This window comes from Schistocerca piceifrons, chromosome 3 (genome assembly GCF_021461385.2).
Source record: "Schistocerca piceifrons isolate TAMUIC-IGC-003096 chromosome 3, iqSchPice1.1, whole genome shotgun sequence".
NCBI classification, from domain to species: Eukaryota; Metazoa; Arthropoda; class Insecta; order Orthoptera; family Acrididae; genus Schistocerca; species Schistocerca piceifrons.
In genome coordinates this window covers 158,886,566-158,901,675 of record NC_060140.1, presented here as the reverse complement: position 1 = coordinate 158,901,675, position 15,110 = coordinate 158,886,566, and the positions used below count along the sequence as shown (strand labels likewise).

The following is a 15,110-nucleotide window of genomic DNA, read 5'->3' as shown; positions in this document are numbered from 1 at the left end:
TTACGATGTTTACGTAAATTCTACTGTAGAATGGGTGATATTTGACAAAAGTTTATTTTTGACATATTGATACACATTGTTTCTCTTGTATGAGGATACTTGTAATAACTGTAGGTAGAGGATAAATGTACAATTGTGCAGCTGATGGCATATTTTTTTAAATTAACAGCCATAGACAGTCACTTACGAAATATTTAATGTCATAATTATGTTACTTCTACTAAATACTACTTCCTGCAGGAATGTAACATCGTTATTATGACCAGTTAAGAACTTTCTCTAAGATTTATCATTTGGATGAGGGGGTAATAACCGAGATACGATCGCGAAAACTCTATCGATCTTTATACAGCGTGAGTCACCTAACATTACCGCTGGATATATTTCGTAAACCTCATCAAATACTTACGAATCGATTCCATAGACAGAACGTGAGGAGAGGGGCTAGTGTAATTGGTTAATACAAACCATAAAAAAATGCACGGAAGTATGTTTTTTAACACAAACCTAGGTTTTTTTTAAATGGAACCCCATTAGTTTTGTTAGCACATCTGAACATATAAACAAATACTTAATCAGTGCCGTTTGTTGCATTGTCAAATGTTAATTACACCCGGAGATATTGTAACCTAAAATTGACGCTTGGGTACCACTCCTCCGCTGTTCGATCGTGTGTATCGGAAAGCACCGAATTACGTAGGGATCCAAAGGGAACGGTACAGAAGAGACTGGAACAGCACATTACGTCCACATGCTAACACCCTTTTATTAGTCTTTTTCACTGACGCACATGTACATTACCATGAGAGGTGCGGTACACGTACACACGTGGTTTCCGTTTTCAATTACGGAGTGGATTAGAGTGTGTCTAGACATGTCAGGCCAATAGATGTTCAATGTGGTGGCCTTCATTTGCTGCACACAATTGCAATCTCTGGCGTAACGAATATCGTACATGCCGCAGTACGTCTGGTGTAATGTCGCCGCTGGCTGCCACAATACGTTGTTTCATATCCTCTGGGGTTGTAGGCACATCACGGTACACATTCTCCTTTAACGTACCCCACAGAAAGAAGTCCAGATGTGTAAGATCAGGAGAACGGGATGGTCAATTTATGCGTCCTCCACGTCCTATGAAACGCCCGTCGAACATCCTGTCAAGGGCCAGCCTATTGTTAATTGCGGAATGTGCAGTTGCACCACCATGCTGATACCACATACGTCGACGCGTTTCCAGTGGGACATTTTCGAGCAACGTTGGCAGATCATTCTGTAGAAACGCGATGTATGTTGCAGCTGTTTGGGCCCCTGCAATGAAGTGAGGACCAATGAGGTGGTCACCAATGATTCCGCACCATACATTTACAGTCCACGGTCGCTGTCGCTCTACCTGTCTGAGCCAGCGAGGATTGCCCATGGACCAGTAATGCATGTTCCGTAGATTCACTGCCCCGTGGTTTGTGAAACCCGCTTCATCGGTAAACAGGTAGAACTGCAACGCATTCCCTGTTAATGCCCATTGACAGAATTGCACTCGATGATTAAAGTCATCACACATGAAACGGGTGAAAGCGGTGACGATGCAGTATGCGCATGACACTACTTTTACACAGTCCACCGGCTCTCGCAATGTCCCGTGTACTCATATGTGGGTTCATGGCAAAAGCAGATAACACACCAACTGCACCCGCTTCTCCTGTGATGGGCCTGTTACGGACCCGTTTGCGTGCTACGACTATACCTGTTGCATACAGTTGGCGGTAGATATTTTGCAATGTGCGGCACGTTGGATGCTCTCTGTTCGGGTACCGTTCTGCATACACCCTGCAGGCTTCAGCTGCATTTCGTCGGCACTCGCCATAGATGAGTATCATCTCCGCCTTTTCAGAGTTCGAATACACCATGGTCACAGTTCCTACAACACTACACTGTCACAGACGTCTGGTAACACGGTGTACTACAGTTGGTCTGCGTGCGGAGACGCAGATTAACAATAGCAGCAAGCGCTACATGCAGACACTGCGACAGCTAGACCAAACCACAACAGTGCATTACAGACACACTCGTAAACACGGTCGTCATCGTAAACATGTCCCTGCAGAAGCTGCTCGCCGACCGTGGCCAGTGTTTGTTACAACACGCAACTGAACGTCGGAGGTTTCAAGCGACAACTTCAGGTAACAATATCTCCGGATGTCATTAACATTTTACAATGCAACAAACGCCACTGATTACGTATTTATTTACATGTTCAGATGTGCTAACAAAACTAACGCGGTTCCATTTAAAAAAAACGTAGGTTTGTGTTAAGAAACATACTTCCGTGCATTTTTGTATGGTTTGTATTAAACAATTACACTAGCCCCTCTCCTCACGTTCGGTCTGTGGAATCGGTTCGTCAGTATTTGATGTGTTTTACGAAATACATCCAGCGGTAACATTAGGTGACTCACCCTGTATATGAATTAATTTGTTAGGCACTGACTAAATTTCCAGTTCCAAAGGAAGCAATGTTTTGCTCCTCAGCTGCTTGTAGCATCTCATTGAATTTTTTGACATTCAAAACAAAAAGAAACTACACTCCTGGAAATTGAAATAAGAACACCGTGAATTCATTGTCCTAGGAAGGGGGAACTTTATTGACACATTCCTGGCGTCAGATACATCACATGATCACACTGACAGAACCACAGGCACATAGACACAGGCAACAGAGCATGCACAATGTCAGCACTAGTGCAGTGTATATCCACCTTTCGCAGCAATGCAGGCTGCTATTCTCCCATGGAGACGATCGTAGAGATGCTGGATGTAGTCCTGTGGAACGGCTTGCCATGCCATTTCCACCTGGCGCCTCAGTTGGACCAGCGTTCGTGCTGGACGTGCAGACCGCGTGAGACGACGCTTCATCCAGTCCCAAACATGCTCAATGGGGGACAGATCCGGACATCTTGCTGGCCAGGGTAGTTGACTTAGACCTTCTAGAGCACGTTGGGTGGCACGGGATACATGCGGACGTGCATTGTCCTGTTGGAACAGCAAGTTCCCTTGCCAGTCTAGGAAAGGTAGAACGATGGGTTCGATGACGGTTTGGATGTACCGTGCACTATTCAGTGTCCCCTCGACGATCACCAGTGGTGTACGGCCAGTGTAGGAGATCGCTCCCCACACCATGATGCCGGGTGTTGGCCCTGTGTGCTTCGGTCGTATGCAGTCCTGATTGTGGCGCTCACCTGCACGGCGCCAAACACGCATACGACCATCATTGGCACCAAGGCAGAAGCGACTCTCATCGCTGAAGACGACACGTCTCCATTCGTCCCTCCATTCACGCCTGTCGCGACACCACTGGAGGCGGGCTGCACGATGTTGGGGCGTGAGCGGAAGACGGCCTAACGGTGTGCGGGACCGTGGCCCAGCTTGATGGAGACGGTTGCAAATGGTCCTCGCCGATACCCCAGGAGCAACAGTGTCCCTAATTTGCTGGGAAGTAGCGGTGCGGTCCCCTACGGCACTGCGTAGGATCCTACGGTCTTGGCGTGCATCCGTGCGTCGCTGCGGTCCGGTCCCAGGTCGACGGGCAAGTGCACCTTCCGCCGACCACTGGCGACAACATCGATGTACTGTAGAGACCTCACGCCCCACGTGTTGAGCAATTCGGCGGTACGTTCACCCGGCCTCCCGCATGCCCACTATACGGCCTCGCTCAAAGTCCGTCAACTGCACATACGGTTCACGTCCACGCTGTCGCGGCATGCTACCAGTGTTAAAGACTGCGATGGAGCTCCGTATGCCACGGCAAACTGGCTGACACTGATGGCGGCGGTGCACAAATGCTGCGCAGCTAGCGCCATTCGACGGCCAACACCGCGGTTGCTGGTGTGTCCGCTGTGCCGTGCGTGTGATCATTGCTTGTACAGCCCTCTCGCAGTGTCCGGAGCAAGTATGGTGAGTCTGACACACCGGTGTCAATGTGTTCTTTTTTCCATTTCCAGGAGTGTATGATTTCATCATACTCTCCCTTTTATGTTTTCTGATATTCGGTACAGATGTTTGCATTTCGTTTCTTAGCTATCAAGCTTTTTTCATTGTCTATTTTGAATGCGGTAGTGTTGCTGTTTTGTTATTTGCAGTGAAAGGGTTAAAGACTGTCGTAGAGTAGTATAGGTTTTCTTATTGCCTCCATCTTCGAAGGATTTTCACAGTATGGTGATTACATATGTCGTCATGGCATTTGTTTCTTGCATTTTCAGAACAGCATGTTCTAATATTTCTGAAATTTTCTTCGCTCTCATGAAAGCTTGCTTCTACTTTCGTACGCTTATTCTCATGCGCCCCTTCACGTGCGTCATCAGTGATACCAAGCTCATCGATTAATTGATTGTAAGCATTATCGCACTCCGTTCCACTCCATGGCTCTTCGGTGATAATTTCTTTAACATCTTCATTCACATTTCTCCCCCGACCAGGCTCTGATGAATCTAATGTGGGGTCAGTCAACTTACACTACAGCTGCATATGTCTTTGGTCCTGGTTAACTATGTTAAATTGGTAATTGTACAAGATGACTATATTCGCCATTTTTCCTCAGATAATCATCAGGATTGCATACGGAGTATGTAGGGTGTTGGTGTACACGCACAAAATATGCCATATTACCGCATATAGTCACATTAAGAGGGAACGTACGTTTGTAATTCTTTTTTAGCTATTCAACTGCCACTGAAGTTCTTCTCTGACGCCGTACACCTTCTCATTTAATCTATGCGCTTGTCTGGTCTTTGCAAGCGGCACTTCAAGCAATAAATTACTGACTGAATGACTACAATTAATTACAGACTTTAGCTGGTCACAAGGCAAGACATGCGTATGTTAGTAATACTGTGCTAACAGAACCATCAGTATGATTACATTTTGAATAATCATTAGTGTTCCTTATTATTGACTCATACGCTTAGTTCTCTGTACATTTAGCATAGACACAGTTCGCAGCACATTTCATTTTAGGAACTGTCACTTCACTTTTAAGCAGCTTTACATCATATAACACCAATTTCGTAACAGGGAGGCGAGTAGGCTCTCCTTTCAAAACAAAATTTTTAAGTTTTTCTCCTCGATGAAAACATATTATTTACCGTTCAGGTGACATTTCACATCAACCTAAATAACATTCCGCAGTAAACAAATGCTCCAATTCACAAAGCCACTTCTCTATCACTCGTAGAAAAACTTCGCTCTCTGTGAAACGAAAATGATAAATAGTCATATATTCTGTACATCACTGTTTGAAGCCACGTCAAAATTTACAGAAAACGAATAAACATGAGGTCAGTACATATGGCACTCTATTAATATTTTATATACAGGGTGGTCTATTGATAGTGAGCGGGCCAAATATGTCACGAAATAAGCATCAAACGGAAAAACTACAAAGAACGAAACTCGTCTAGCTTGAAGGGCGGAACAAGATGGCCCTATGGTTGGCCAGCTAGATGGTTCTGCCGTAGGACACACGGATATCAGCTGCGTTTTTTTTAAATAGGAAGCCCCATTTTTATTAAATATTCGTGTAATACGTAAAGATATATGAATGTTTTAGTTGGACCACTTTTTTCGCTTTGTGATAGATGGCGCTGTAATAGTCACAAACGTATAACTACGTGGTATCACGTAATATTCCGCCAGTGAGTACGGTATTGGGTTCGTGATACATTATCCGTGTTAAAATGGACCGTTTATCAATTGCGGAAAAGGTCGATATCGTGTTGATGTATGGCTGTTGTGATCAAAATGCCCAACGGGCGTGTGCTATGTAAGCTGCTCGGTATCCTGGACGACATCATCCAAGGTCCGGACCGTTCGCCGGACAGTTACGTTATTTAAGGAAACAGGAAGTGTTCAGCCATATGTCAAACGTCAACCACGACCTGCAACAAATGATGATGCCCAAGCATGTGTTTTAGTTGCTGTCGCGGCTAATCCGCGCATCGGTAGCAGCCAAAGTGCGAGAGAATCGGGAATCTCAAAAACGTCGCTGTTGAGAACGCTAAATCAACATCGATTGCACCCGTACGATATTTCTATGCACCAGGAATTGCATGGCGACAACTTTGAACTTCGTGAACAATTCTTTTACTGGGCGTAAGAGATAATACGGGACGATGACAGAATATTTGCACGCGTTCTATTTGGCGACGAAGGGTCGTTCACCAACAGCGCTAACGTAAACCGGAATAATATGCACTATTGGGCAACGGAAAATCCGCGATGGCTGCGTCAAGTGGAACATCACCGACCTTGGCGGGTTAATGTATGGTGCGGCGTTATGGGAGGGAGGATAATTGGCCCCCACTTTATCGATGGCAATCTATATGGTACAATGTATGCTGATTTCCTGCGTAATGTTCTACCGATGGTACTACAAGATGTTTCACTGCGTGACAGAATGGCGACGTACTTCCAACATGATGGATGTCCGGCACATAGCTCGCATGCGGTTGAAGCAGTATTGAATACCATATTTCATGACAGGTGGATTGGTCGTCGAAGCACCATACCATGGCCCGCACGTTCACCGGATCTGACGTCCCCGGATTTCATTCTGTGGGGAATGGATAATTGCTATCGTGATCCTCTTACAACGCCTGACAACACGCGTCAGCGCATTGTCGGTGTATGTGTGAACAATGTTGAAGGCGAACTACTCGCTGTTGAGAGGAATGTCGTTACACGTATTGCCAAATGCACTATGGTTGACGGACATCATTTTGAGCATTTATTGCATTAATGTCGTATTTACAGGGAATCACGCTGTAACAGCATGCGTTCTCACAAATGATAAGTTCACAAAGGAACATGTATCACATCGGAACAACCGAAATAAAATGTTCAGATGTACCTACGTCTTGTATTTTAATTTAAAAAACCTACCTGTTACCAACTGTTCGTCTAAAATTGTGGGCAATATATTTGTGACTATTACAGCGCTATCTGTCACAAAGCAAAAAATGCGGTCCAACTAAAACATTCATATTTCTTTACGTACCACACGAATATGTAATAAAAATGGGGGTTTCTATTTTAAAAAAACGCAGTTGATATCTGTTTGACCTATGGCAGCGCCATCTAGCGGGCCAACCATAGCGCCATCTGGTTTCCCACTTCAAGCTAGACAAGCTTCGTGCTTTGTATCTTTTTCGTTTGACGCTTATTTCGTGAGATATTTGACCCGGTCATGATCAGTGGACCACCCTGCATATCATTCCTGACTGGCGGATACTCAGGTAAATCTACAAAAAGCCGTATCGATCACTAAATCAAAAAAGGGTTCAAATTTCATTTCGGCTGATCGTCAATCACGTCAGTCAACTCTGAAGCGTACACTAACGGAAAAAAAGCATAGTACCATCGTGGTTCATTTCCCAATTTTAACCGTCGGTCCCCAACAGCTGGCTGGATTAAATCATCTCCACAGTCCGAGGAAGGCAACGGCATACGAGCTCCAATAAAACGATGCCTAGTAAATCACTATGCAATCAAAACTGATGTACGAGCTGATGATAGTTTCACGTTTTTTATGGTTCGTTTTGTGTAACAGTTTGTACGAACTCAAAGATTCATATTAACGTTGATTCCGTTAGCCCATAGTTCGTACTAGGATATTGCTTGATTCATAGGAAATATTTGTTTAGAAATTTTATGCTTCAGTTATCATTCGCTAAGATTTCATTTTAACTGTTTTCGCTTTGATTGCAGAGTTGTTATTTTACAACCTTCTACGCTACTTGATTAAAAATATCTGACCTAACACAGGGCAGGCAATTCGTTCAGCAAGTGCCTGATGTATAACCAGAGCGATGGTGTCAACTGGAACAGTTCAGAACCCGTCAAGTGTCAGCACGGCTGGGATTACGACGACACGTGGTTCTCTCTGACTGTCCCCTCACAGATGAACTGGGTCTGCGACAACCAGCAGTCCGCCAATGACGTCTTGTTCTACGCACAAAACATCGGAGTGGCTCTGAGCCTGCTATTCGGATACATAGGCGACATGTAAGCAATCAGTCTGTGAGATTATAGCGGTCTTATTCATTTTACCTTTATAATGTAATATTCCAGCAATGGACAAATATTTTAACGTCATCACTTGGTGGGTATTAAGTTATTAAAGATTTTCGTTGTTTAATGTATGCCTCAGAAGTTAATGACGAGAGAATTTGATATTAACGTAAGTTATATTTGTATGTAAAATAAAAGTTAGATGATAGTAAATTATAGATTACGGTAACGTATTTGTCAGTCTCAGATCAAACAGGCACTTAAGTAACAGGATGAAGTCATTTTACGTATTTTTATTACGTCTAGTTCCGTAGGTCCAGACAGAGGAGCATATCTCCATTTACAAGGGACGCGTCTGCACCTGTGATTGACATGAATAAAATATAATGCAGATGAACCCAATGAAGATGACAAGTTGGGAGTGAGTTCAGTTGGATGTTAATTAATGTTTGGGAAATATCTGAGGAATTGACAGAGGACGTAAAAAGAAGTACATATATTTTACGATCCGTTATTTGCGTTTTGTTATTTAGAGACACTTTTTCTAATTTTTCATGTTTGCTTCGTTTCTGGCTTTTCAGTTTTCCAGTGTTGTTCGGCAAATGTCTATTAGGAAATCTTTCAGCATACAGCTGCTGGGCTTCAGACTCATTAAATTCGATATATCGGGTGCCTGCCCGTCTTGTGCATATGAGAATAAATTTTAGTTAGAATTATGCAGTACACACCAGTGCGATAAGATTGTGGCCGAGCAGGCGTCACGCCAATGACTGGAAGTCAGGCTCGACACGTCGCTCTCAGCTGAGGTCGCTAACACAGGCTTATTCGGTTGTGTGTCTCTCGTAAATAGTCCGTTCGAGGAGCAATAACATTCAGTACGCCCTAAAAACTATCCAGTAATGACTACAGAGCATGTTTCCACTACTGATTGTGTTCTCAATACTAAACGGATTTGCGTAATTACTAGTAACATGGCAGCTAAGGGGACAACATGAAAATTTCAAAACAAACAACTTTTGAAGATTAGTAATACCTGTAAAAGGAAGCTAAACATTGGAAAAACATAAAGGATACAAACGAGACAAACATGTCTCTCTCATTAAGAAAAAAATTTAGTATTTATCTCAATTTTTCTACTCCAATGTAAATTTTCTACCCATTCCCACTTAATGGTCAACACCCAGTATATTATCATAATCAGTTAAGTAATACAGGAATTAGATTAATTTATCTAGAAACTCAGCGACAGACCAAAAGAAGTGATCCTGAGGAAATTCTTCACTTTAGCATTGAATGAGCGAAAATTGCTGCAAAGACTTTTTAATTCCTGTGGTAAGCTACTGAAGAGGGATGCTGCAGAATACTGCTCGCCTTTCAGTACAAGAATCAAGGAAGTGCGACACGAATGTAGACTGGTTTTCTGCCTAGCGTTAACTCAGTGAAAGTTACTAAATCTTGGGAAGAAGGTGTTATCGACAACAGAAAACCACAAAAAATAAAATACATTTTGAGGGGCCAGTATCAGAATCATTGGACTACTGAATATAGGTCGATAAGAGGTTGACGAACTCAAACCAAATTTTGCTGTAACTGCATGTTTTTGAGCCAAAAATTCCTTTTGTGAATAGGAATATTTACAAGGTTTTATAATGCAATATGACATAAGCGAATGATAATACGCAAAGCAGACTAAATTTCGTGTTGCACGATCACTTACTGCAGATAATGCTCTAACAGTAAATATACAGGCATTCAGTCCTTGAACAAGATCCTGAACATGGGCTTCCATGACAGTTTACTATGTATCTGAACATCAACAAAATTGAACTGTTCAGAATTACTAGTCATACGCCAGTTCTGTATAATGAAAATGTCAGTTTTAATTGAGCTGTGTGTCATAAACTGTAGAAAATGATTCCTTCCATGACAGAGCAAGAATTTCATTTCTACAAGCCATCAACCTATCTCTTGATCTTCATTATCTGATTCATTGCCTATGATGTATTCAATAGCATTCACAGCCAAGATTGTGTCACCAGAGAACAGACTTATTATTGAAGCAACTGTCTCATTAGAAATCATAACGCTTATGTACAGAAGCTAGTGTCATCAGCAAACAGTACTAATTTAGAAACTAATATCAATTCGCCAATCAGATGCCACCTCGTAGCTGTTCTCATGAATCTGGAGAATGACGTTTTGCTGTTTGTTCTTCATGTATCAGTAGGACCAGTTGTGGGCTACTTCTCACACTCCATAATGCTCTGTGGTAACATTTTGTAATCCACACTATGAAAATTAAGATACCTCCTGTATGCAACTTTTTGTCGAATTCATTCAATGTCTAACTGATAAAAGAGTATATAGCGTTTCCAGTTGTTAAGACTCTTCTGAAGCCAGACTGTCCGTTTTATGGCAAAGTAAGTGAACTGTATTGATAAATTACGCTTATTTATCCAGCCTTTTCATAATCTTTTTCAAACACTAGTGACATAGAAATAGGTCTAAATTTATCTATATTATCTTTTTCTCCTTTTTTATAAATTGTTTTTGTTATTGGGCGCTTCAGGTAACTGACAATTCCTAAAGAAAAAAAGAAAACAAATGTAACTAACATATGCAGCACAGTGCTTTACTTTTCCGCTAAATATCACATCATACGCATGTGAGTTCTTGGTCTTCAGCACCGTAATTAATTGACTCAATCTCCCCGTTGTCAGTATCAAAGAGTTGTATTTCGGACTGTAGTCTTGGAAAGCCACTCCCGATGATAGATATATATGGTGACTCACTAACTGTTGCCACAAAGAATAACTCCGAAAGTAAGATAGGAGCTGAAAAGTTTGTGGGACAAAAGTTTTTTTTTTTTTTTTTAATGGGATGCTGTAGTTTGGTACTTATTTTCTGATAGCAGCTATCGAGACGAATCCAATGATGTGTAACAGTAAGGTCATTCAAGATCAACGAAGGTCACAAAGGTGGCATGAACGTCCATTTACTGAAGGTGTTGAAAGTGATGAACATTGGTATCAGTGCAGTGCTGCAATCTTCTCATCATGGATTGAGTAGTTTTCGTTATCAAGTCGGCACTTATCGAAGCACATGCTCTGAGAATTGTCTGATATCTTCAAGGATAGTTTGCAACGTGTTTATAAACTACGTCTTATACGAATTCCCACAAGAAAAAATCCAGAGGCGTCTAGTCTGGCGAATGAGCAGGCCAATACACATCTCCGCGTCCAGTCGAACGATTTGGGTATTGTCCCTGAAACTCATTTCTAACCATCAGCGAAAAATGTGCCGTATACCTACCGTGTTGATACCACATTCTGTTGCTTATCCCTAAAAGTATTTCTTCCAATAACAGACCTAATGTTCCTAGCAGGAATGTGGTGGTCTTCCTACGATTAATACTTCCTTTGATGAAATGGGGGCCTATAATTCTGGCCTCCAGAATCCCACACCATACATTCACCGATCACGGTTTTTGGTGTGCAAATTGTCGCAGCCAACATGGACTTTCAGTTACCCAATTGTACATGTTATGCTAATTAACATTTCCATCGTTCGTGAACGCAACCTCGCCAGTAAATAAAATCAAATTAAGAAATGGGTCATCCCTCTGGTTCTGAAGTTGAACCCATCGGCAGAATTCAGTGCGATGCTTTTGAGCCGTACCAGTTAATTATTGGTGGAGACTGATATGGTAGGGATATTAATGGTGATGCAGAACACGAACAACACTTCGGCAGAATTCAGTGCGATGCTTTTGAGCCGTACCAGTTAATTATTGGTGGAGACTGATATGGTAGGGATATTAATGGTGATGCAGAACATGAACAACACTACTATGGCTCAGGACAGATACCCTTGCGATTTGACGCGAACTAACACAAGGATGTCGTATCACAGTGGCAAGAGTACCAATTTCCGTTTCGTCGTTAGTAACTTTCCTTGAACGGATAAGTTTCCGATGCGTTAAAGATCCAGTTGTTGTCAATTTATGATACACATAATTAAATGTACGGCGTATTGGGTCAGAACGTTCAGGATACCTTTCAGCTTATAAGTCACTAGCTGTCACCGAACTTCGACTTGTTCTTCGAAGGAATTCATCATTCACATTCGCCTTACTCGACGATACTAGTCTTACGTTCCTGTTAGTGTTGTATTTCGAAACCGTCGAATGGTGTTTACGTGTCAATGGAACATTAGGTATATACGCCGTATTGGGTGAATATTTACTATTTGCACGATATACGATAGAGATTTGTCAGAGCAAGTTCTTCGATAAGTGCTGAAGTGATATGAAATACCACCCCATCCATGATAAGAAGGTTGCAGCACTGCAGTGATACCAGTGGCCCTCACTTCCAAAACCGTCTGTAATGTACGTTCATGCCACCTTTTTAACCTTTGTTGATCTTCAAAGACCTTGCTGTTAGCCATCATTGGATTAGTCTCGATAGTCGCAATCAGAAGATAAGTACCAAACTATAGCAGCCCATTTAAAAAGCAAAGTTGACTTTCATATCACTGAAGCGACCGCACATAGCAACAAAAAACCAATGTCATATAATGGCCCACGTTGTCCCATGCAACATTTGTCCCACAAAACATTTTAAGCTACAATCATCCTTTCGGAATTTTTTAGATGGCAATAATTAGTGACTCGCCCTTTATGATTCCCTGGAGTAACTAAATTTCTGTTTAATTCATCTGCTACATTCAGAAAGTCAACGTTAAATACTGTACATACGTCGGAGTTATTGATAATAAAACTATCTCTACACCTTATTGGCTATGTATGATTTGATGATTTGAACATGTATCATAGCATTTCGTCAACTAATAGCTTAGTCAAAGTTTTTACCTCATCTGATGCTGAAATACGTTTAAAACATCCGAATGTTTCATACTAACATTTGGTAATTGCTCGTGAAACTATTTTTGTGATACGTGACTGACAAGACCATAAAATAATTTCCTTGTGAGATGCTTACTGTATTTTAATTGGGCAGTATGCATTTGCTGTATAAAAATAAGAGTACAGAATAGTAGAATACTGCAACGACTCCGATGTCAGTTTGTAAACACATACTCATGTTTCATATTTTTACTGCATAATCATATCTTGCCTTTTACAATCGAGTCATGGTCATTCACTTTACTCTGTGTGGAAAATCGAACTGTTTACGTAGAAATTTCTAATCCTCAAGGAGAGATCTTCATCTGAAACCACCTTGCAACTCGTGTTTCATACAGATGTCCAGAAAGAAATGTTGACTGACTGCTGATGTTAAACAGCAGTTTTAGTAAAATGATACCACGGCAATAAGGTTTTACTTACAAATATAATCGAAGTAAGAACGTTGTTGACAATGAAAGGGAAATGAAACTCCAATTAAGCATAAACAGAGCAAGAAGAGCTCAATGAATATGAAGTTGTAATTTTCCAATCGACTGGACTAAAATCTACCAGGGTTTTTATCTTATGCACGGTTGGTAAACGTATCAAAATTACACATTTAGTCGTATAGCATCCACGCTGCCTCTGAAGCAGAAGATGAGAGACCAAAGTCCAAAACTGGATAGTGTATGAAGCCGAAAGATCCTTATGTCAGTCTTACACACGAACGTCGAAATGGCAGATAATGTAAGTTGTGTAGGAATATGAAATCAATTAAAATCACTAAAAAGTGGAAAGCCATCTTAACCTAAGGTAGCAGTAGAAAGTAATCGTTCATTTGACGTTCCTCCATTCTGTGACATTACCAGTTATATTTAGGTTTTTGAAACAATGCTCTCTTCAAAAAGCAATGTGTTTCTCTTGGTTGTTTAATCAAAGATTTTTCAATACGCGTCATGGTCAAAGAGTCTGATTTTATTAGTTTAGAAAAGTTACAAACTCCATCGTTGGTTAGGTGTTTTATGCTTAGAAACATGTTTCACCTTTTTGACTGCTCACCTGAAACTACGTCGTTGTGAAAACGAAACTGCAAAGATTGACTTGATTTTGTGCATTTATATAGCTTATCAGCACGTCATCTGAAAAGTAGTAGGATTAATTTGGTTAAATTGTTATTACTTTTGAATACTTTTCGAGAGGGACTGTGGTACATATTCTGTACTCATTCTGTCATCCACATTGTACAACAATGATAAGTTACCTTTCTTCGGTGTGATTGTCCTTATTACCTTTCACTTCCTATCAAGAAGTGTATAGTTCTGCAAGGCATTGTGGGCTTAAATGATAAACAACAGTGCCACGCGAGGCTAAACATCAATAACTTAAAAGCAGACGGCATTCCTCTTTGTGAAAAATCGGACTTAAAATACAGGAAGTAGAATCAGCATCGTTTGCAACAAATTGATTTTACAACCAAGAAGCAAGGCATATTGTAATTACGTTCAATTCCGGAGCACTGATGATGTTTTAATTCGGTAAAACAAAACCACATAAACATTGAGTAAACACACGTCCGGTCACATTTTTTCCGAGTTTTTTAGTATATTAAACGAAGCATTTCGGGCTCTGTGTGTACATCTTGTGTTGTAAATCCTCTGTTATATAATTTTCATTTGCCCCTGAGTGAGGTGAGTTTAGGTGTTTCGTGAATCGAGTGCGGAAATATAGCAGAAACAGTGGAGGCAACAATGGGAAACTAATCGCACAAACAAGGACGAACATGTTTAACCTTTTGAGGACGTGCGCAAATATATCAGGAACAGTGGAGGAAAGAATGGAAAACTAATCGTACAAACAACGAAGAACATGTTTAACCTGTTGAGGACACCGTACATTGGTTTGTTCATATTGCCGTAGTACATCGCGTCTGTCAAGGCGCACATTTGTTTACAACTATTTAAAAAACACTTAACTGATCTAGTTTAACAGGATGTGATCAAAGATGAAGGTTATCACAGAGTGTAAATTTAGGGTTTCTGATTTTGTGGAAGTATATTTCCCATTGTTCTAAGAGATGTATGATTTCTCCATAAGCTTCATTGTATCATATTACCACATTGCTTCCTATCTTGCTGAACATATG

General features: G+C 41.3%; 1 protein-coding gene across 1 annotated transcript in view; it reads left to right on the top strand.

The window, feature by feature from the left end:
- The window catches only part of LOC124789886 (solute carrier family 22 member 7-like), a 167,804-nt gene that overhangs the window by 16,968 nt on the left and 135,726 nt on the right, over positions 1-15,110 (top strand). The window contains exon 3 of the mRNA XM_047257407.1: positions 7,813-8,052. Within this exon, the coding sequence (XP_047113363.1) occupies positions 7,813-8,052 (240 nt within the window). The remainder of the gene's footprint in view (positions 1-7,812; positions 8,053-15,110) is intronic.